Source organism: Bombina bombina, chromosome 7 (genome assembly GCF_027579735.1).
Source record: "Bombina bombina isolate aBomBom1 chromosome 7, aBomBom1.pri, whole genome shotgun sequence".
Classification (NCBI taxonomy): Eukaryota; Metazoa; Chordata; class Amphibia; order Anura; family Bombinatoridae; genus Bombina; species Bombina bombina.
The window spans coordinates 198,008,675-198,033,550 of NC_069505.1; the positions used below are offsets into that span (position 1 = coordinate 198,008,675).

The 24,876-nt window shown below is 42.2% G+C and overlaps 1 protein-coding gene across 9 annotated transcripts in view; it reads left to right on the forward strand.

The window, feature by feature from the left end:
- Positions 1–24,876, forward strand: part of LOC128666129 (golgin subfamily B member 1) — a 438,305-nt gene that overhangs the window by 239,072 nt on the left and 174,357 nt on the right. For 5 of the 9 annotated variants that reach the window (XM_053720543.1, XM_053720552.1, XM_053720550.1 and 2 more), the window contains exons 16-19: positions 1,718–1,838; positions 2,629–2,759; positions 2,923–2,970; positions 3,704–3,813. In XM_053720543.1, coding sequence (XP_053576518.1) covers positions 1,718–1,838; positions 2,629–2,759; positions 2,923–2,970; positions 3,704–3,813 — 410 coding nt within the window. The remainder of the gene's footprint in view (positions 1–1,717; positions 1,839–2,628; positions 2,760–2,922; positions 2,971–3,703; positions 3,814–24,876) is intronic. The other 4 variants (XM_053720547.1, XM_053720548.1, XM_053720549.1 and 1 more) reach the window with 4 other exon arrangements.

Sequence of the window (24,876 nt, forward strand, 5' to 3'; positions counted from 1 at the left end):
AAATATGGCGTAAATACTTACATTGGTGCGAATCCAAGAGTTACTCATGGAGTAAGGTCAGGATTCCTAGGATATTGTCTTTTCTACAAGAAGGCTTAGAAAAGGGTTTATCTGCTAGTTCGTTAAAGGGACAGATCTCAGCTCTGTCCATTCTTTTGCACAAGCGTCTGTCAGAAGTTCCAGACGTTCAGGCTTTGGCCAGGATTAAGCCTGTGTTTAAAACTGTTGCTCCACCATGGAGCTTAAACTTAGTTCTTAACGTTTTACAGGGTGTTCCGTTTGAACCCCTTCATTCCATTGATATCAAGCTGTTATCTTGGAAAGTTCTGTTCCTAATGGCTATTTCCTCGGCTCGAAGAGTCTCTGAGTTATCAGCCTTACATTGTGATTCACCTTATCTGATTTTTCATTCAGACAAGGTAGTTCTGCGTACTAAACCTGGGTTCTTACCTAAGGTAGTCACTAACAAGAATATCAATCAAGAGATTGTTGTTCCTTCATTGTGCCCTAATCCTTCCTCAAAGAAGGAACGACTTCTGCAAAATCTGGACGTTGTCCGGGCCCTGAAATTCTATTTACAGGCAACTAAAGATTTTCGACAAACTTCTTCCCTGTTTGTCGTTTATTCGGTACAGAGGAGAGGTCAAAAGGCTTCGGCTACCTCTCTCTCTTTTTGGCTTCGTAGCATAATACGTTTAGCCTATGAGACTGCTGGACAGCAGCCTCCTGAAAGAATTACAGCTCATTCTACCAGAGCTGTGGCTTCCACTTGGGCCTTTAAAAATGAGGCCTCTGTTGAACAGATTTGCAAGGCTGCAACTTGGTCTTCACTTCACACCTTTTCAAAATTTTACAAATTTGACACTTTTGCTTCTTCGGAGGCTGTTTTTGGGAGAAAGGTTCTTCAGGCAGTGGTTCCTTCCGTGTAAAGGTCCTGCCTGTCCCTCCCGTCATCCGTGTACTTTTAGCTTTGGTATTGGTATCCCATAAGTAATGGATGACCCGTGGACTGACTACACTTAACAGGAGAAAACATAATTTATGCTTACCTGATAAATTCCTTTCTCCTGTAGTGTAGTCAGTCCACGGCCCGCCCTGTTTTTACGGCAGGTCTAAATTTTAAATTAAACTCCAGTCACCACTGCACCCTATAGTTTCTCCTTTCTCGTTTGGTTTTGGTCGAATGACTGGGTATGACGTAGAGGGGAGGAGCTATATAGCAGCTCTGCTTGGGTGATCCTCTTGCACTTCCTGTTAGGGAGGAGATATAATCCCATAAGTAATGGATGACCCGTGGACTGACTACACTACAGGAGAAAGGAATTTATCAGGTAAGCATAAATTATGTTTTTTGTTAAGTTGCCTAATAATTATGCACAGTAATAGTCACCTGCACACACAGATATCCCCCTAAAATAGCTATAACTAAAAACAAACTAAAAACTACTTCCAAAACTATTCAGCTTTGATATTAATGAGTTTTTTGGGTTCATTGAGAACATGGTTGTTGTTCAATAATAAAATAAATACTCAAAAATACAACTTGCCTAATAATTCTGCACTCCCTGTATATATATATATATATATATATATATATATATATATATATATAAAATTGAGATTTAAGGAGTCATAAGGGTAATATGCTGTGCCAAGCCGCTTTATACAAATGTGTGCCGTGTTTATTTCTAATTATTAACATTTCATACAATTCCAGGATGAATTTGACTTTAACAGCAAGAGCTTTGAAGATCAGAACGTCACTTTGGACAGCATTGACTCTGCCAATGGCGAAAACATGGGAGGTTGGTGGCCTGAAAACAGTTCTCCTAATTCAGGTGTGACCCTCACTAGACAGTTTATTATCCCCTGGCAGACAAGGGGTTAAGCATGCACGGCATCACCTGGCTGACGACTCATGCGTGTTGGTTATTATTGCGTTGCACGTATTTTTATTTATTTTTGTTCATTCCCTTATTTTCCGTTGTGAAGCATGTGCGGCGGCTCATGGTTTTTGTCGTGCATCCTCTATGGGTCTGTATTGATTTAGACCTCTGTATGTGGGAAGGACTCTGAATTTATTAACGGTATGTGACCATTATTGTATTGTCAGCACCTTCATTGCATGTAAATGTGTTGGCAAAATATTCTGTTTATCCTAAAACAGAATGTGCCCTTTATTAGCACCTGGGACAGTTCATGTCATCATGAATTGTCCCAGTAAATGGCAGTTAATAAAGTTTAGAATGTTGTGTGCCTGTATAAACCTACACACGTGCACTCTTGTGTCAATAGCAAATAATGCAACACCACACGCTCCCTGTAAAGTTTTTCTCTATCTCACACATTTACATTCTGATGACCTGTGGGTAATAACGGCTCAACTTGTTTTCTCGTTAAAGATATAAATTCAGTATAACATATTGCACATATCTGCCACTTTTATAAGTGTCACACATCACGCTGCCAGGCAGCCCATTATGGGTAATGTAACCCACCAGTGTATGCCAACTGTAACTACTAAATGCCCTAGCAGCGATTTCTGTTCTTGTTTTTATTATTAATATTTTGCTGCTGTCAGTAGAGCGATGTCATCTTCTGTTTGCTTTTTTAATTTGCCTTCTGCAGGTCTGCGGATAGTGGTGGAGGAACTTGAGCTAGAGAGGAACCAACTGCAGGACCAGATTATGACTTTGGAGGAGCGGTGCAGAGAGCTGGAGGAACGGGTGCAGCTGCAGGCCAGGATCGAGTCACTGCAGGTGTGCCACGTGTAGCTCCTTGTGACCTGCACTTTATTTTACTATTACATGAGCATGCTGCGTATTCACAAACCTCTAGGTATAAATGTAAATTTAAAAGGGCACCTGATGTTTGTTTGTCAATAAGAAACAGAAGCCGTTGTAACGAAACATTTTAATACAGGTAACTTTTGATGTAGATGAAGAAGCTGAGTCACTGAAATTTGTTCAGGTGTGTTGTTTGTTGTGAGTAGTTACTGTGGGTGTAATGGTATTAATACAGTGCTTACTGTAACAACACGTTAGTTAATCTCACACTGTAACACACTGCTGGCAGCTGCTAATAATTTGCTGTTTGTGGTTTGTGCTGCGTATTAACCCGTAACTAGAAGTTTATTTACGACTAATAAAAATAAAACCTTTTGCTGCCAGGAAAAACGTACTTTGGAAAAGCTCCCTGAGGTTGTGGGGTGGAGAGTTTTGGGGGCTGCACAGCTTCCTATACCACTTGTTAACCCTTGCGATGCACAAACAAAGCTGGTCAGGCTTTACTGGTGATTTTTAGCAGCTGTTGTCATCACTGGAATATTTTGTGTTAAATCACCAGGGTTGGTGATGGAGTTACACTTGGGGCAAACAGAAGTTGTGTGCAGTGTTCCCCCTAAGGACAGTTTTGTGTGCAGCCCAGCAGTGAAACGGTTAACAAGAGAACCATACCTTGCCATCTGCATTGTGCAGTGTTTGCTAATTGCAGGGTGTGGTTACCTAATTAACTGTTTCACTGCTGGGCCGCACACAAAACTGGCCTTAGAGGGAACACTGGTTGTGTGTGAATTTATTTTTAACAAACATACACTTTTTTTCTTATTTATTTATTTTCAATGTGTTATTTTGTGTTATGGGTTTGTGCTACGTTCTAATGCGCGATTGATGGTCATGATTTGCGGTAACCGCTTTTGTTGTAGAGTGAAAACGAGAGGTTACAGTCACAGCTGCTACAGCTCCGCCAGCTACATAGTCGTGAGGCTGACCAACATTACGATCTCACATCCACCTTAAACCAGCAACTTAAAAGGTAAGTGCCCTGAGTAATGTCATCACAATGCATCTCAGTGGTAGACACAGCCTCATTAAGTTTATGCTGAGGAGGTAATCTGACTAGGGGATGCCTAAAAGGACAATAAATGCAATTTATTACTTTAACATTATTGTGCAGCACATTGGAAGATGCTTAAAGTGATGGTAAAGTTAGCATTCTTACTTTATACAAAATGAATCCTTATGGCAAGAAAATATAAACCTTGTTTTTTTCTAATGGTAGTGAGAGTCCATGAAATTCTATTCTAACCAGTGGGAATTCAACATCTGGTCACAAGGAGGAGGCAATGTCACCCATACCAGAGCATTCAAGTAGCCCTCTCAGTAGTTCTTTGCCTCATCTAGGAGGTAGGCCGAGAACAGAGGTGCCATGGAAGGTTGTGGAGTTTAACAAGTAAACCCTCAATTGATAGTTCCTGCAAGAGAGGGTTTAGGAGCTATCATGGTCTTTTAAAAGACTTGGGGGTCTTGCAGGGAAGTTCCATAGCCTCCCCTGGATGCCAGTGATGTCTTTCTCCCTTAGCTCTTTCCCTGTCTGCGACATGGGACTAAAGTGTCCCAAGTGTCCACGGATACAGGCTATTTGCCTAATATCTGTAATGCATATGTCCAATGCTGCTTCTAGGCTAGTGCCTATTTGCTTTGACTTGCTATACCTTTATTGTGTACTTATTTTTCCCTGGGCAGTAACCTAGCAAGGGGTACCTCTAGGGGTATAGTGTGTGTGTGTGTCAAATCCCTGGATCATGGCTAGTGTCTTTTAGTCCCTTGGACTCTGTGGGGACACGTATTTTCCCTGTTCGACTCCTTGCGAGTCTTGCTTACAGCGCTGTTCATAGTGCACCTGAAGGATTTCGCTGCAGCGCGGCTCAGAAAGTGACTCTGATCGCTTCCTCTATGCTGTGATTTGTGGGAGCAGCGGTACGGAGGATATTGTGGTTCCCTGCCATATTATCAAATGATGTAGCAGTGAGCACCATTTTTGTCCTGTCCTGTGGCAGTTAGTGGGTTAAAGGATTTTCCCGCTTCAGGACAGTCTGTGCGCGCTCTGCCCTTCCTATTCTCTCTGTCTGGGTAGAGCAGTTCAACAGCACGTGTCTAGCTGACAGAAGGGGGTAAGACTACTGGAGCGCTCAAGTTGGGCATAATATTTTATTGCGTTTTCTGCAAAGCTGCAACAGTTTGCTCACTGGAAATAATTTCTTGTGGGGAAAATTTGTGAGTGAGGGATATCATTGAGCATGCTGGAACTGCCATTGGATCCTAGTGAGGAGATCCCTGCAGTTTTTATTAATAATACTAAATGTTTGCTTTGTAAATTACACACTGTGTGCCCTCCAGCTCAGCTCTGCAATGCTTGTTTACCATCTGTTCTCTCTATTATTCACATATTTCTCCAACATAGGTGTGTCCGGTCCACGGCGTCATCCTTACTTGTGGGATATTCTCTTCCCCAACAGGAAATGGCAAAGAGCCCAGCAAAGCTGGTCACATGATCCCTCCTAGGCTCCGCCTTCCCCAGTCATTCTCTTTGCCGTTGTACAGGCAACATCTCCACGGAGATGGCTTAGAGTTTTTTGGTGTTTAAATGTAGTTTTTATTCTTCAATCAAGAGTTTGTTATTTTAAAATAGTGCTGGTATGTACTATTTACTCTGAAACAGGAAAGAGATGAAGATTTCTGTTTGTAAGAGGAAAATGATTTTAGCAACCGTTACTAAAATCGATGGCTGTTTCCACACAGGACTGTTGAGAGGAATTAACTTCAGTTGGGGGAAACAGTGAGCAGACTTTTGCTGCTTGAGGTATGACACATTTCTAACAAGACTCGGTAATGCTGGAAGCTGTCATTTTCCCTATGGGAACCGGTAAGCCATTTTCTTCGTTTAAGTAAAAGAATAAAGGGCTTCATTAGGGCTTAAAAAACTGGTAGACATTTTTCTGGGCTAAAACGATTACTTTTAATAGTTGTTAAATCTTGGGGATTGTTTTAATAAAAACGGCAGGCACTGTATTGGACACCTTTTTCACTGGGGGCCTTTTCTAGTCATAGACAGAGCCTCATTTTCGCGCCTCTAATGCGCAGTTGTTTTTGGAAAGCATGGCATGCAGATGCATGTGTGAGGAGCTAAGAACCACTGAAAAAGCTTATAGAAGGCATCATTTGGTATCGTATTCCCCTCTGGGCTTGGTTGGGTCTCAGCAAAGCAGATACCTGGGACTGTATAGGGGTTAAATGTAAAAACGGCTCCGGTTCCGTTATTTTAAGGGTTAAAGCTTTCAAATTTGGTGTGCAATACTTTTAAGGCTTTAAGTTACTGTGGTGAAATTTTGGTGAAATTTGAACAATTCCTTCAAACTTTTTCACATATTCAGTAATAAAGTGTGTTCAGTTTGAAATTTAAAGGGACAGTAACGGTTTTATTGTAAAACGTTTTTTGTGCTTTGTTGACAAGTTTAAGCCTGTTTAACATGTCTGAACCATCAGATAACGATGTTCTATATGTATGAAAGCCAATGTGTCTTCCCATTTAAATATATGTGATATATTTGTGTCATAATGTCCAAACAAAGTAGGGATAATAATGCCATAGATATGATATTGCCCAAGATGATTCCTCTAATGAGGGGAGTAAGCATGGTACTGCATCATCCCCTTCTGTGTCTACACCAGTTTTGCCCACACAAGAGGCCCCTAGTACATCTAGTGCGCCAATACTTATTACCATACAACAATTAATGGCTGTAATGGATAATTCTATTGCATGCATTTTTTCCAAAATGCCTACTTATCAGAGAAAGCGTGATTGCTCTGTTTTAAACACTGAAGAGCAAGAGGACGCTGATGATATCTGTTCTGACATACCCTCACACCTATCTGAAGGGGCCAGGAGGGAGGTTTTGTCTGAGGGAGAAATTTCAGATTCAGGGAAAATTTCTCAACAAGCAGAACCTGATATTGTAACTTTTAAATTTAAATTTCAACATCTCCACGCACTACTTAAGGAGGTATTATCTACTCTGGATGATTGTGACAATTTGGTCATTCCAGAGAAATTAGGTAAGATGGACAAGTTCCTAGAGGTTCCGGTGCCCCCCGATGTTTTTCCTATACCCAAGCGGGTGGCGGACATAGTAAATAAGGAGTGGGAAAGGCCCGGCATACCTTTTGTCCTCCCCCTATATTTAAGAAATTAGTTCCTATAGTCGACCCCAGAAAGGACTTATAGCATACAGTCCCCAAGGTCGAGGGGGCGGTTTCTACTCTAAACAAACGCACTTCTATTCCTATAGAAGATAGTTGTGCTTTCAAGATCCTATGGATTAAAGGTTAGAGGGTTTGCTTAAAAAGATGTTTGTTCAGCAAGGTTACCTTCTACAACCAATTTCATGCATTGTTCCTGTCACTACAACTGCGTGTTTCTGGTTCGAAGAACTAGAAAAGTCGCTCAATAAAGAATCTTCGTACGAGGAGGTTTTGGACAGAGTTCAAGCTCTTAAATTGGCTAACTCTTTTTTATTTTAGATGCCGCTTTGCAATTAGCTAGATTAGCGGCAAATAATTCAGGGTTTGCTATCGTGGCGCGCAGAGCGCTTTTGCTTAACATCCCTTTCAAGGGTAAAACACTGTTTGGCCCTGACTTGAAAGAGATTATTTCAGACATCACTGGGGGAAAGGGCCACGCCCTTCCTCTGGATAGGTCTTTAAGGCTAAAAAGAAGCCAAATTTTCGTCCCTTTCGCAGAAACGGACCAGCCTCAAATTCTACACCCTCTAAGCAAGGGGCAAGAGATGTTCAGGATCCTTGGGCGCTAGAAATAGTTTCTCAAGGTTATCTCCTGGAATTCAGGGAACTACCCCCAAGGGGAAGGTTCCACGGGTCTCAATTATCTTCGAACAGGCATTCTTACACTGTGTAGAAGACCTGTTAAGCATGGGAGTGATTCATCCTGTTCCATTAGGAGAACAAGGGATGGGTTTTTACTCCAACCTGTTCATAATTCCCAAAAAAGAGGGAACATTCAGACCTATTTTAGATCTCAAGATTCTAAACAAGTTTCTAAGGGTTTCATCATTCAAAATGGAAACCATTCGAACGATCCTTCCTACCATCCAGGAAGGTCAATTCATGACCATGGTGGACTTAAAGGATGCGTACCTACGTATTCCTATCCACAAGGAACATTTTCGGTTCCTAAGGTTCGCCTTTCTGGACAAGCATTACCTGTGGCACTTCCATTCGGATTAGCCACTGCTCCAAGGATTTTCACAAGGGTACTAGGGTCCCTTCTAGCGGTGCTAAGACCAAGGGGCATTGCAGTAGTACCTTACTTGGACGACATCCTGATTCAAGTGTCGTCTCTGTCAAAAGCAAGGGCTCATACGGACATTGTCCTAGCCTTTCTCAGATCTCACAGGTGGAAAGTGAACATAGAAAAAAGTTCTCTGTCCCCGTCAACAAGAGTTCCCTTCTTGGGAACAATAATAGTTTCCTTAGAAATGAAGGTTTTTCTGACAGAGGCCAGAAAATCTAAACTTCTAAGCTCTTGTCAGGTACTTCATTCTGTTCTTCTTCCTTCCATAGCGCAGTCCATGGAAGTAATAGGTTTGATGGTTGCGGCAATGGACATAGTTCCTTTTGCACGAATTAATCTAAGACCATTGCACCTGTGCATGCTCAGACAGTGGAATGGGGATTATACAGACTTGTCTCCGACGATACAAGTAGATCAAATAACCAGAGATTCACTCCGTTGGTGGCTGACCCTGGACAACCTGTCACAGGGAATGAGCTTCCGCAGACCAGAGTAGGTCATTGTCACGACCGACGCCAGTCTGGTGGGCTGGGGCGCGGTCTGGGAACCCCTGAAAACTCAGGGTCTATGGTTTCGGGAAGACTCTCTTCTCCCGATAAACATAATGGAACTGAGAGCGATATTCAATGCTCTCAAGTCTTGGCCTCGACTAGCAAAGGCCAAATTCATAAGGTTTCAATCAGACATCATGACGACTGTTACATATATCAACCATCAGGGGGTAACAAGGAGTTCCCTGGCGATGGAGGAGCATCCGGGGGAGTGGGAACTCCATCTGGAAATCTTTGCCCAAATAACTCAATTATGGGGCATTCCAGACATGGTTCTGATGGCCTCTCGTCAGAACTTCATGGTCCCTTGTTACGGGTCCAAATCCAGGGATCCCAAGGCGACTCTATTGGATACAATAGTAGCACCTTGGATCTTCAACCTAGCTTATGTATTCCCACCGTTTCCTCTCATTCCCAGGCTGGTAGCCAGGATCAATCTGGAGAGGGCTTCGGTGACCTTGATAGTTCCTGTGTGGCCACGCAGGACTTGGTATGCAGACCTGGTGAATGTGTCATCGGCTCCACCATGGAAGCTACCTTTGAGACAGGATCTTCTTATTCAGGGTCCATTCGAACATCCGAATCTGGTTTTCCTCCAACTGACTGCTTGGAGTTTGAACGCTTGATTTTATCAAAGCGTGGGTTTTTCAGATTCTGTAATAGATACTCTTATTCAGGCTAGAAAGCCTGTAACTAGAAAAATTTACCATAATATATGGAAAAAATATGTCTGTTGGTGTGAATCTAAAGGATTCCCATGGAACAAGATAAAAATTCCTAAGATTCTTTCCTTTCTACAAGAAGGTTTGGAGAAAGGATTTTCTGCGAGTTCTCTGAAGGGACAGATCTCTGCTTTATCTGTTTTACTTCACAAAAGGCTGGCAGCTGTGCCAGACGTTTAAGCGTTTGTTCAGGCTCTGGTTAGAATCAAGCCTGTTTACAGACCTTTGACTCTTCCCTGGAGTCTTAATCTAGTTCTTTCAGTTCTTCAAGGGGTTCCGTTTGAACCCTTACATTCCGTAGATATTAAGTTATTATCTTGGAAAGTTTTGTTTTAGGTTGCAATTTCTTCCGCTAGAAGAGTTTCTGAGTTATCTGCTCTGCAGTGTTCTCCGCCCTATCTGGTCCATGCAGATAAGGTGGTTTTACGTACTGAGCCTGGTTTTCTTCCGAAGGTTGTTTCCAACAAAAATATTAACCAGGAGATAGTTGTACCTTCTTTGTGTCCGAATCCAGTTTCATAGAAGGAACGTTTGTTACACAATTTGGACGTTGTCCGTGCTCTAAAATTCTATTTAGATGCTACAAAGGATTTCAGACAAACATCTTCCTTGTTTGTTGTTTATTCTGGTAAAAGGAGAGGTCAAAAAGCAACTTCTACCTCTCTATCTTTTTGGCTTAAAAGCATCATCAGATTGGCTTATGAGACTGCCGGACGGCAGCCTCCTGAAAGAATCACAGCTCATTCCACTAGGGCCGTGGCTTCCACATGGGCCTTTAAGAACGAGGCTTCTGTTGATCAGATATGTAAGGCAGCGACTTGGTCTTCACTGCACACTTTTACCAACTTTTACAAATTTGATACTTTTGCTTCTTCTGAGGCTATTTTTGGGAGAAAGGTTTTGCAAACCGTGGTGCCTTCCATCTAGGTGACCTGATTTGCTCCCTCCCATCATCCGTGTCCTAAAGCTTTGGTATTGGTTCCCACAAGTAAGGATGACGCCGTGGACCGGACACACCTATGTTGGAGAAAACAGAATTTATGTTTACCTGATAAATTACTTTCTCCAACGGTGTGTCCGGTCCACGGCCCGCCCTGGTTTTTTAATCAGGTCTGATGATTTATTTTCTTTAACTACAGTCACCACGGTATCATATGATTTCTCCTATGCAAATATTCCTCCTTTACGTCGGTCGAATGACTGGGGAAGGCGGAGCCTAGGAGGGATCATGTGACCAGCTTTGCTGGGCTCTTTGCCATTTCCTGTTGGGGAAGAGAATATCCCACAAGTAAGGATGACGCCGTGGACCGGACACACCGTTGGAGAAAGTAATTTATCAGGTAAACATAAATTCTGTTTTCACATCACCAATAAGAATGTTGTTGACAGTTGATATGGTTTCAAAGTCTAGACTTTTGCCTTTGTTCTTCAAGGGAAAGACCTTATCTGGCCCTGGCTTGGATTCTATTATCTCCATGGTCACAAGAGGAAAGGGGACTTTTCTTCCTCAGGACAAAAAGACTAAACAGAAGGGCAGATCCATGGGTCATTTTCGTTCCTTTAATCAGAATAAGTCACAGAGGAACTCCTCTTCCAACAAACAGAATCCCCCAGGGGTACTTGGAAACTAAATCCATTATGGAATAAGAGCCAAACACCCAGAGAAATCTGCCTCTAATACTAAGTCAGCATGAAGGGGCGTCCCCCGAGCCAGGGGTTTTCTCTGGTAGGGGCAGACTAAGGGCTAGATTTATTAAAGCTGAGGCGTACAGGGGCACGTATACGCGCCCCTGTACGCCTCAGCTCGCCTGTGGCGTGGCGAAAATACCCGCAGGTATTCGGCATTGCACACGAGCGCAATTTTGCGCTCGCGTGCAATCCCGCCCCCTGCCCGCGCACAGCCATTCACGCACGGGCAGGAGCTGTCAATCTCCTCGGTCTGACTAGACCGAGGAGATTGAATTTCGCCACATTAGAGGTGGCGAAGAAGCTAAGGAAGCAGCGGTCTGGTGACCGCTGCTTGATAAATGACGGCGAGCAAGTTCTTGAGAGAACTTGCTGCCGTATGGGCTTAATAAATCTAGCCCTAAGCCTGATTCAGGACTGGACATCAATTTCCCAGGGTTACAGAATAGGCTTTCGGTCTCGGCCTCCCAGAGGCAGGTTTCTTTCATGAAATTGGCAAGAGTCCATGAGCTAGTGGCGTATGGGATATACAATCCTACCAAGAGGGGCAAATTTCCCAAACCTCAAAATGCCTATAAATACACCCCTCACCATACCCACAATTCAGTTTTACAAACTTGGCCTCCTATGGAGATGGTGAAGTAAGTTTGTGCTTGATTTTCTTCGTTGATATGCGCTTCTCAGCATTTTGAAGCCCGATTCCTCTCAGAGTACAGCGTTTGTCAGAGCGATGTGAAGGGAGTATCACCTATTGATTCTATGGTTTTCCTTACTGGAAATCTTTTCAAAGGTTCTCTGTTATCGGTCGTAGAGATTCATCTCCTACCTCCCTTTTCAGATCGACGATATACTCTCATATTCCATTACCTCTACTGATACTGTTTCAGTACTGGTTTGGCTAGCTGCTATATGTGGACGGGTGTCTTTCGGTAAGTATGTTTTCATTACTTAAGACACTCTCAGCTATGGTTTGGCACTTTATGTATTATTATAAAGTTTTAAATATATGTATTGTACTTATTTGCCATGAGTCAGGTTTATGTATATTTCCTTTTGCAGACTATCAGTTTCAAAATTGGGGACAAATATTTAGGAAGTTTTTTTTATTACCTGGGGTATAGTTTTTTCTTCAAATCAGACTGCTTTTTCATTAATTTTCACTGGCAAAATTAGGCTTGCGAGGTCGCAAAATGCTGATATTTATGGCGTCATTCTTGGCGTGAGAATTTTTTTGTCGTGAAAGTATGTTCAGTGACGCAAATTTGTTATTTCCGGCGTCTTAGTTGACGCCAGGTTTACTTACACAAGGTTGCGTCTGCCATGACGTGAGTTGCGTCATTTCCGGATATTGTTAGCACCAAAAAAATGAATTTTGCATTGTGCCTCATACTTTGCGCCAAATAATTTATTTATTTAAACCCCACTTCCTATATGCCTCTTGCTCTTTTTTATGCTCAGAGGGCTATGCTGTTTGCATTTTTTTTTCTCATTCCTGAAACTGCCATATAAGAAAATTGATAATTTTGCTTTATATGTTGTATTTTTCTCTTACAAGTTGTCTCAATCTGATCCTGTCTCAGAAACCACTGTTGGAATCCTGCTGCCTGATAACCGTTCTACCAAAGATAAGTGTATCTGTCGTAAGTTTGTGGAGATTATATCTCCAGCTGTAGTATGCAACAGTTGTCATGACAAGCTTTTGCATGCAGAGAATGTATCGTTCAGTACTAGTAGTTGTTCTTTCAACATCTGATGTACATGATATCCCTGTGAATATAAAAGATTTTTATTGCTGATGCGATTCAGAAGGCTTTGTATGCTATTCCGATTTCTAATAAACATAAAAGGTCTTTTAAAACTTCTCATAAGTTGATGACATTTTAAATGACAGACATACTGAATTATCCTCCTCTGAGGATCTATCTGGTTCAGAAGATCCTTCCTCAGATATTGACTCTGACAAATCTAATTTTCTCTTGTTAAGTGTATCCAGTCCACGGATCATCCATTACTTATGGGATATTCTCCTTCCCAACAGGAAGTTGCAAGAGGATCACCCACAGCAGAGCTGCTACATAGCTCCTCCCCTAACTGTCATATCCAGTTATTCTCTTGCAAGCCTCAACCAAGATGGAGGTCGTAAGAGGAGTGTTGTGTTTTATACTTAGTTTATTCTTCAATCAAAAGTTTGTTATTTTTAAATGGTGCCGGAGTGTACTGTTTATCTCAGGCAGTATTTAGAAGAAGAATCTGCCTGCGTTTTCTATGATCTTAGCAGAAGTAACTAAGATCCATGGCTGTTCTCACATATTCTGAGGAGTGAGGTAACTTCAGAGAGGGAATGGCGTGCAGGTTTTCCTGCAATAAGGTATGTGCTGTTAATATTTTTCTAGGGATGAAATTTGCTAGAAAATGCTGCTGATACCGAACTAATGTAAGTAAAGCCTTAAATGCAGTGAGAGCTGGTATCAGGCTTATTAATAGAGATGCATACTCTTATAAAAATGTAATATAAAACGTTTGCTGGCATGTTAAATCATTTTTATATGTATTTGGTGATAAAACTTATTGGGGCCTAGTTTTTTTCCACATGGCTGGCTTGAATTCTGCCTAGTAACAGTTTCCTGACTTTCCACTGTTGTAATATGAGTGGGATGGGTTACAGACACAGGCATCCAGCTTCTTCCTGCATGATCCAGGATATCTCTGGAGGGCTCAAAAGGCTTCAAAGTCGTTTTTGAGGGAGGTAACAAGCCACAGTAGAGCTGTGGCAGTTGTTGTTACTATTTAAAAAACAAACAAAAAACAAACAAACCGTTTTTGTCAGTTATTATTCTGTTTTTGGTATTAAGGGGTTAATCATCCATTTGCAAGTGGATGCAATGCTCTGCTAACTTGTTACATACACTGTAAAAATTTTGTTAGTGTAACTGCCTTTTTTCACTGTTATTTCAAATTTTGACAAAAATTTCTGTTTCTTAAAGGTGCAGTAACGTTTTTTATATTGCTTGTAAACTTGTTTAAAGTGTTTTCCAAGCTTGCTAGTCTCATTGCTAGTCTGTTTAAACATGTCTGACACAGAGGAAACAACTTGTTCATTATGTTTGAAAGCCATGGTGGAGCCCCATAGGAGAATGTGTACTAAATGTATTGATTTCACCTTAAACAGTAAAGATCAGTCTTTAACTATAAAAGAAATATCACCAGAAGATTCTGACGAGGGGGAAGTTATGCCGACTAACTCTCCCCACGTGTCAGACCCTTCGCCTCCCGCTCAGGGGATGCACGCTAATATGGCGCCAATTGCATCAGGGACGCCCATAGCGATTACCTTGCAGGACATGGCTGCAATCATGAATAATACCCTGTCAGAGGTATTATCCAGGTTGCCTGAATTAAGAGGCAAGCGCGATTGCTCTGGGGTTAGGAGAAATACAGAGCGCGCAGATGCTGTAAAGGCCATGTCTGATACTGCGTCACAATATGCAGATCATGAGGACGGAGAGCTTCAGTCTGTGGGTGACGTCTCTGATTCGGGGAAACCTGATTCAGAGATTTCTAATTTTAAATTTAAGCTTGAGAACCTCCGTGTATTGCTTGGGGAGGTATTAGCTGCTCTGAATGACTGTAACACAGTTGCAGTACCAGAGAAATTGTGTAGGCTGGATAAATACTATGCGGTGCCGGTGTGTACTGATGTTTTTCCTATACCTAAAAGGCTTACAGAAATTATTAGCAAGGAGTGGGATAGACCGGGTGTGCCTTTTTCCCCACCTCCTATATTTAGAAAAATGTTTCCAATAGACGCCACTACACGGGACTTATGGCAGACGGTCCCTAAGGTGGAGGGAGCAGTTTCTACTTTAGCAAAGCGTACCACTATCCCGGTTGAGGACAGTTGTGCTTTTTCAGATCCAATGGATAAAAAATTGGAGGGTTACCTTAAGAAAATGTTTATTCAACAAGGTTTTATTTTACAGCCCCTTGCATGCATAGCGCCTGTCACGGCTGCGGCGGCATTCTGGTTTGAGGCCCTGGAAGAGGCCATCCATACAGCTCCATTGACTGAAATTATTGACAAGCTTAGAACACTTAAGCTAGCTAACTCATTTGTTTCTGATGCCATTGTTCATTTGACTAAACTAACGGCTAAGAATTCCGGATTTGCCATCTAAGCTCGTAGGGCGCTATGGCTTAAATCCTGGTCAGCTGACGTGACTTCGAAGTCTAAATTACTCAACATTCCTTTCAAGGGGCAGACCTTATTCGGGCCTGGTTTGAAGGAAATTATTGCTGACATTACTGGAGGTAAGGGTCACACCCTTCCTCAGGACAGGGCCAAAGCAAAGACCAAACAGTCTAATTTTCGTGCCTTTCGAAATTTCAAGGCAGGTGCAGCATCAACTTCCTCTGCTTCAAAACAAGAGGGAACTTTTGCTCAATCTAAGCAGGCTTGGAAACCTAACCAGTCCTGGAACAAAGGCAAGCAGGCCAGAAAGCCTGCTGCTGCCTCTAAGACAGCATGAAGGAACGGCCCCCTATCCAGCGACGGATCTAGTAGGGGGCAGACTTTCTCTCTTCGCCCAGGCGTGGGCAAGAGATGTTCAGGATCCCTGGGCGTTGGAGATCATATCTCAGGGATATCTTCTGGACTTCAAAGCTTCCCCTCCACAAGGGAGATTTCATCTTTCAAGGCTATCTGCAAATCAGGTAAAGAAAGAGGCATTCCTACGCTGTGTGCAAGACCTCCTAGTTATGGGAGTGATCCATCCAGTTCCGCGGACGGAACAAGGACAGGGTTTTTATTCGAATCTGTTTGTGGTTCCCAAAAAAGAGGGAACCTTCAGACCAATTTTGGATCTTAAACAAATTCCTCAGAGTTTCATCTTTCAAAATGGAAACTATTCGGACCATCTTACCCATGATCCAAGAAGGTCAGTACATGACCACAGTGGACTTAAAGGATGCCTTCCTTCACATACCGATTCACAAAGATCAACATCGGTTTCTAAGGTTTGCCTTTCTAGACAGGCATTACCAATTTGTAGCTCTTCCCTTCGGGTTGGCTACAGCCCCGAGAATCTTTACAAAGGTTCTGGGCTCACTTCTGGCGGTTCTAAGACCGCGAGGCATAGCGGTGGCTCCGTATCTAGACGACATCCTGATACAGGCGTCAAGCTTTCAAGTTGCCAAGTCTCATATAGAGATAGTTCTGGCATTTCTGAGGTCGCACGGGTGGAAAGTGAACAAGGAAAAGAGTTCTCTATCCCCACTCACAAGAGTCTCCTTGTTAGGGACTCTTATAGATTCTGTAGAAATGAAAATTTACCTGAAGGGGTCCAGGTTATCAAAACTTCTAAATGCTTGCCGTGTTCTTCACTCCATTCCGCGCCCTTCGGTAGCTCAGTGTATGGAGGTAATCGGCTTAATGGTAGCGGCAATGGACATAGTGCCATTTGCGCGCCTTCATCTCAGACCGCTGCAATTATGCATGCTGAGTCAGTGGAATGGGGATTACACAGATTTGTCCCCTCTGCTAAATCTGGATCAAGAGACCAGAGATTCTCTTCTCTGGTGGTTGTCTCGGGTACACCTGTCCAAGGGTATGACCTTTCGCAGGCCAGATTGGACAATTGTAACAACAGATGCCAGCCTTCTAGGTTGGGGTGCAGTCTGGAATTCCCTGAAGGCACAGGGATCGTGGACTCAGGAGGAGAAACTCCTTCCAATAAATATTCTGGAGTTAAGAACGATATTCAATGCTCTTCTGGCTTGGCCTCAGTTAGCAACTCTGAGGTTCATCAGATTTCAGTCGGACAACATCACGACTGTGGCTTACATCAACCATCAAGGGGGAACCAGGAGTTCCCTAGCGATGTTAGAAGTCTCAAAAATAATTCGCTGGGCAGAGTACCACTCTTGCCACCTGTCAGCAATCCATATCCCAGGCGTGGAGAACTGGGAGGCGGATTTTCTAAGTCGTCAGACTTTCCATCCGGGGGAGTGGGAACTCCATCCGGAGGTGTTTGCTCAGTTGATTCATCGTTGGGGCAAACCAGAGTTGGATCTCATGGCGTCTCGCCAGAACGCCAAGCTTCCTTGTTACGGATCCAGGTCCAGGGACCCAGAAGCGACGCTGATAGATGCTCTAGCAGCGCCTTGGTTCTTCAACCTGGCTTATGTATGCAGACTTGGTATGCAGACCTAGTGGACATGTCATCCTTTCCACCATGGACTCTGCCTCTAAGACAGGACCTTCTAATACAAGGTCCTTTCAATCATCCAAATCTAATTTCTCTGAGACTGACTGCATGGAGATTGAACGCTTGATTCTATCAAAGCGTGGCTTCTCCGAGTCAGTCATTGATACTTTAATACAGGCACGAAAGCCTGTTACCAGGAAAATCTACCACAAGATATGGAGTAAATATCTTTATTGGTGTGAATCCAAGAATTTCTCATGGAGTAAGGTTAGGATTCCTAGAATATTGTCTTTTCTCCAAGAGGGCTTGGACAAAGGATTATCAGCTAGTTCCTTAAAGGGACAGATTTCTGCTCTGTCTATTCTTTTGCACAAGCGTCTGGCAGAGGTTCCAGACGTCCAGGCATTTTGCCAGGCTTTGGTTAGAATTAAGCCTGTGTTTAAACCTGTTGCTCCCCCGTGGAGCTTAAACTTGGTTCTTAAAGTTCTTCAAGGAGTTCCGTTTGAACCCCTTCATTCCATTGATATTAAACTTTTATCTTGGAAAGTTCTGTTTTTGATGGCTATTTCCTCGGCTTTGAGAGTCTCTGAGCTATCTGCCTTACAATGTAATTCTCCTTATCTGATTTTTCATGCAGATAAGGTAGTCCTGCGTACCAAACCTGGGTTTTTACTTATGGTGGTTTCTAACAAGAATATCAATCAAGAGATTGTTGTTCCATCATTGTGTCCTAATCCTTCTTCAAAGAAGGACCGTCTATTACATAATCTGGACGTAGTCCGTTCCTTGAAGTTTTACTTACAAGCTACTAAAGATTTTCGTCAAACATCTACCCTGTTTGTCGTTTACTCTGGACAGAGGAGAGTTCAAAAAGCTTCGGCAACCTCTCTTTCCTTTTGGCTTCGGAGCATAATACGCCTAGCCTATGAGACTGCTGGACAGCAGCCCCTGAAAGGATTACAGCTCATTCTACTAGAGCTGTGGCTTCCACCTGGGCCTTTAAAAATGAGGCCTCTGTTGAACAGATTTGCAAGGCCGCGACTTGGTCTTCGCTTCACACTTTTTCCAAATTTTCCAAATTTGATACTTTTGCTTCTTCGGAGGCTGTTTTTGGGAGAAAGGTTCTTCAGGCAGTGGTTCCTTCCGCTTAATCCTGCCTTGTCCCTCCCATCATCCGTGTACTTTAGCTTTGGTATTGGTATCCCATAAGTAATGGATGATCCGGGGACTGGATACATTTAACAAGAGAAAACATAATTTATGCTTACCTGATAAATGTATTTCTCTTGTAGTGTATCCAGTCCATGGCCAGCCCTGTCCTTTTAAGGCAGGTCTAAATTTTAATTAAACTACAGTCACCACTGCACCCTATGGTTTCTCCTTTCTCTGTTTGTTTTCGGTCGAATGACTGGATATGACAGTTAGGGGAGGAGCTATGTAGCAGCTCTGCTGTGGGTGATCCTCTTGCAACTTCCTGTTGGGAAGGAGAATATCCCATAAGTAATGGATGATCCGTGGACTGGATACACTACAAGAGAAATAAATTTATCAGGTAAGCATAAATTATGTTATCTCTTTAAGATGGAGTATATTCATAAAGAAGTGTTGGTTACTTTGGATATTTAGGATTCTAGTCCTCTTGTTACTAAAATTAGTAAATGTTTAAATACTGTTTACAAACCTGCTGTGGTTACTCCAGAGGTTTTTTCGGTTCCTTATGCTATTTCTGATATGGTTTCTATGGAATGGAATAGGCCGGCTATATCCATGGCTGATGTTGCAGCTGCATCAACTTTTTGGTTGGAAAGCTTAGCGCAACAGGAAACATATTTTGATTTGTCTAGCATTGTTTGCTTGTTTCAACATGCTAATCTTTTTAATCTTTTTTTTGTTTAAATAATTTTTATTGAGATCACCAAAAACAAATACTGTTACAAATGTCACAAAGAAGACAAAAGGATGCATTGGTCATAAAAATAACAACAATAAATCAATCCTGTTACATCACAGAGCAAGGAAAAAGAAAACAGACCTCACATTTTTTGTTTTTTGTAACCTTAATACACCATATAATAGAAAAGCACTGGTATATAATAACAAATGTATAATCTATACTGAAAATCAAACATTGTAGTAGGGGAGGGGGGAACAATAAATGTGGTATTTTACAAGGATAACCACACAACACACTTCCGGACACGCACGCGTAGACCAGAATGTGATATATGGGAGAGGGAAAGGAAAAGGAGAGGGAGGGAAGGGGGTGGGGGCGGAGAACAACCTAACATTGGGACAATGGCTCTCTTATGGATTCTAATAACATAGGATTAATTAAAGATGTAAACTACAATACAGCTGGACAAATGAGAGAGTTATCAAATGAGGAGACAGTTGACCCTACTGTAAGAAACAACCTCTAAAAGAAAACTAATAGCAGCCGTCAGGACACCCTAAAAGGAAAAAGGAATGGGAAAAAGGGGGGGAGGATATCAGTCGTGTGGCATAGTAAGATTCGACCAAGGTTGTCTATATGACTCCTAATATAAATTAAATCAAAGTAGTTGCTTTGTCTTGCTGTACACTACACTATGCTAACACACTACATTATGCTAACAGATTGCGGAGCTGCCAACCTAAAGTTGTCCAAAATCTATTATCCCAAATAAATAGCTATGAGTTTGTCATTATGTAATAGTTGAAGGCTGTGAAGATAACTACCAAATATAGATAAGAGCTACACAGTGGTTGACTGTTATAGTAGAGCAGGGGTCACACTGGCTATACATAAACATTAGTATTTGCTACGTGCTAAATAAGAAATACTACACTAAACGGCTCCTGTAGTCTGAATAAAGTATGTTTACCATGTTATGTGGGAAAATAGGAGACTGGAATGTTCAAGACCTAATTTAGCCACAATCCCAATGTCCCATGAATAAGTCCCATAAAACTATGCTGCTCTGGCCGCAAGCAGCACAGTAACCTGCGCTAGTGCGTGCATGGGGAATCATCCAAGGGCTCAAAATACCATATATGCATAGTATTAAATAGGACTGAAACCTGAAGTTGCGCTAGCTAGGAAAAGTTTAGTAAGTGCATTAGGTGTCTATGAACCCAGCTAACCATAACGCCCACCAATAACATTGAAAAACAAAAACAGCACAATATGTAGGTACCATCCACACAATGACAATTTTAGTTATGAATAAACTGCAGAAAACAGGAAATATTCTTTAAACGAATATCTACTTGTATGAGTCAGGCAGATCCCCTCCATGTAAGATATGATATCCCAGCCCACACCAAAGATATAGAATGCAACACTTTGAAAGGTAAGAGAGGCAACCAGCATAAGATATACTAATGTCCCATCAGATTTGTGCACCCCCATGATAAATAACATTGTCCCATTGGCAAATAAGTATAAATAAGATATAGAACACAAAGATAACAATTTGTAGGGCATTAGTAAACTAAAGCCATCCACGCACTCTGTAGTATTTTAGCCCCAACTCACAAACATAGTCTACCACACTATGAAAAATGTAGGTACACGTTTAACCTGTTGAATTGTGATGCCACAACATTATCAACTGTTTTAATACGACCTATTATTATATACAACTCATATGATGATTAAATTTGCCTTGTTAATTTGATTATTGAGAACAATATAAATTAAGCAGACCCAGCCTGTAACTGACTACAACATCCCTTGACTCTATTATTAAATAAGCGCTAAAGCTAGGAGCATTAGGAATATAAGTACAAGAATGAGAATATGTCCCCAAAGAAGGCCAGTCTGCTCCATATTGAAGAAGTTTGTGTCTCTCTCTATTCCCTGTAGCCACAAGCATTTCTTCCGTTGTGAGTAGTGCAACAAAGACCAAATTAGCCTATGCCTTTTCTAAGGCAACAGGGAATACGTTGCACTCGTAAGAGCAGTCTCGGCAGTGGCCACCAACCTGTCACAATAAATGACTCCACAAGTAGGTGCGCACCTCCAGGGTCCCAGTTAAAGTTCCCTTTGTGACATGCTAATGCATTCAACCTCAGCATAGATGTTTCCGAGTCCTGAGATCGGGTGAAGGGATACATAATTGCGGTAGCTCCCACCATGACAACATCCATTTGGTCAGATAATGGGCAAAGTCCCAGCTCATTGTCCACAGCTTTATTCATGCGAGGTACAAGGGGGACGTCCCAGGCGTAGCAGTTGTTTATGGCTGTCGCGCCCACAGCATCCCAGTTTAGGTGAGGCAATACACTTCCATAGCTCAAGGATCGTGTCTGTGTAGTAGGCATAAACAGGACAGGATCCACTCTGAAATCACTCCATTCCTCTAAACCCGTACACTTGAATAGAGCATGGCTTAACCCCTCTCCACAAAGAGAAATAGGAACATCCACCCGCCGAAAGGAGTTAGCCTGACAACTCGGGTCCCCAGGATCGGTTGTGTCCACAAAGCTGCTCCGGTCTAAAGAAGCATCGGCACTCTCTGGGATAATAGCGATATGCAAGTCCTCCACTTGTGCAAGCTTATCATCCCTTACTGCAGTGCCGATGCAACACTCATGTAGTATCGTTGTTAGACTGGTGAAATGATCATGCAGGAGATGCGTCACCACCAGTTCCCATCCGACCAAGGACTCCATGATGGCCACCTCTCCAAGTCACACAAAGAGCCAAAGATGTCACATAAAAATATGCCAATGTCCCCAACTTTGACAAATTTTGAGGATGTCTCTTCACAATAAACATAGGGTTGTTTAGGGGCCGTTAAATATTCCTTTAATCATAATTGAGCCGAGAGCTCTTCACACAGATTTCCATTTCCTTTGGCTCTTAGCTCCCCTGTGATGCTATTTTTTTATATCAAAATTGATGTTAAATCTATGTCTTTAGCTATTTTAGCTAGAAGAGCTTTGTGGCTCAAATATTGGAATGCTGACATGGTATCTAAGTCTAGATTACTATCTTTCTTTCCAAAGTAATAATTTATTTGGTTCTCAGTTGGATTCAATTATCTCAACTATCACTGAGGGGATATAATCCTAAAGGTAAATCTAAAACCTTCTAATCGTTTTTGTTCTTTTTGACAGAATAAGGAACAGAAAGTCAATCCTTCCCCCAAAGAATCTGGTTCCAATTGTAAACTTTCTTCAAGTTGGAATAGTTCCAAGCCCTTTAAGAAACCAAAGCTAGCCCGCAAGTCTTCATGAAGGTGCGGCCCTCATTTCAGCTCAGCTGGTGGGGAGACAGATTGAAATTTTTTCCAAAACATTTGGACAGATTCTGTCCAAAATCAGTGAATTCGGAGTATTGTCTCTCAAGGGTATCGAATAGGATTCAGAGTAAGACCTCCTGTGAGAAGATTTTTTTCTCTCACACTTCCCAGTAAATCCAGTGAAGGCTCAGGCTTTTCTGAAGTGTGTTTCAGATCTGAAGCTTTCAGTGGAAATCATACCAGTTCCGTTTCAGGAATGGGGTCTGGGGTTTTATTCAAATCTATTCATTGTCCCAAAGAAGAAAATTTATTCAGGCCAGTTCTGGATCTGAAATTTTGAATCGTTTTGTAAAAGTACCATCTTTTAAATGGTAACTATAAGGACTATTCTGCCTTTTGTTCAGCAAGGTCATTAAATGTCCACGATAGGCTTACATGATGCATATCTTCATATTACGATTCATCCAAACCACTATCGGTTTCTGAGATTCTCTTTTCTCTAGACAAGCATTACCAATTTGTCGCTTTTCCATTTGGCCTAGCGACAGCTCCAAGTTTTTTCTCAAAGGTACTTGGTGTCCTACACTCTGTATTCAGAGAACAGGGTATTGCAGTGTTCCTTATTTGGATGATATCTTGGTACTAGCTCAGTCTTTATATTCTGCCGAATCTCACACAAATCAACCAGTATTGTTTCTTCAAAGACATGGTTGGAGGATCAATTTACCGGAAAGTTCCATGATTCCTCAGACAGGGGTCACCTTTTTAGGTTTCCAGATAGATTCAGTGTCCATGACTCTGTCTCTAACAGACAAGAAACGATTGAAATTGGTTTTAGCTTGTTAAAACCTTCAGTCTCGATTATTCCCTTTGCTTGTTTTCATATATGACATCTTCAGCTTTGTATGCTGGATCAATGGTGCAGAGATTATACAAGGATATTACTGTCAATATCCTTAAATCCCAACGTTCGACTCTCTCTGTCTTGGTGGTTAGATCACCATCGTTTAGTTCAAGGGACCTCTTTTGTTCGTCCAACCTGGACTGCATTCACAACAGATGCAAGTCTTTCAGGTTAGGGAGCTGTCTGGGGATCTTTGACAGCACAAGGAGTTTGGAAACCTCAAGAGGCGAGGTTACCAATTAATATTTTAGAACTCTGTGCTATTTTCAGGGATCTTCAGGTTTGGCCACTGTTGAAAAGAAAATCATTTATTTGTTTTCAGACAGACAATATCACATCTGTGGCATATGTCAATCATCAGGGTGGGACTCACAGTCCCCTAGCTATGAAAGAAGTATCTTGGATACTTTCTTGGGCGGAATCCAGTTCTTGTCTAATTTCTGTGGAACATATCCCAGGTATAGTCAATTGGGAAGCGGATTATTTCAGCCGTCAGGTTTTATATCCGGAGGAGTGGTCTCTCCATCCAGATGTGTTTCTTTCAGATTGTTCAGATGTGGGGTCTTTCAGAAATAGATCTGATGACTTCCCATCTAAACAAGAAACTTCCCAGGTATTGTTCAGTTCCAGGGATCCTTAGGTGGAGTCGATGGGTGCGTTAGCAGTTCTTTGGTTTTACCAACCTGCTTATATTTTCCCACCTCTAGTTCTTCTTCCAAGAGTGATCTCCAAGATCATCATGAAACAATCGTTTGTGTTTCTGGTAGTACCAGCATGGCCTCACAGGTTTTGGTATGTGGATCTTGTTTGGATGTCCTGTTACCAACCTTGGCCACTTTCTTTAAGAACAGACGTTTTGTCGGAAAGGTCCGTTTTTCCATCAGGATCTCAAGTCTTTAAATTTGAAGGTATGGAAATTGAACGCTTAGTGCTTAGTCATAGAGGTTTCTCTGACTCAGTGATTAATACTATGTTGAGATGAGATAAAAACAAAAACAGAGGCGCCACATGTGTAGGTCAATAAAAGCCTCCCGCAGTCATTGGACACAGCACTTCCCTACAACGCTGCAGGAGCTGTGACGTCACTAGGGCGTTCAGCCCCCCTCCTTGCTCCATTGCAGCTCCAGTTGAGGAGAAATAACACTCTGGGAACATCGGATAGAGGCTACATAAGCAGTGAACTCCAGTGCTGATCGCATCCGGTGCAGACCTGTTACACAGCCAGCTGGTTTGCTGTTGAAATACCAGCCTGTCTCTGCTGGCACAACAGAGTGCCGCCCCGTTTGTGAGTACCCTTATTCTGTCACTGTTTGGATTTCTTTGGTTTTATTGACCTACACATGTGGCGCCTCTGTTTTTGTTTTTATCTCATCTCTACAGAAGTTCATCATCACCTTGGGTGACCACAGAGAGCTGCCTATCTAGCTTTGG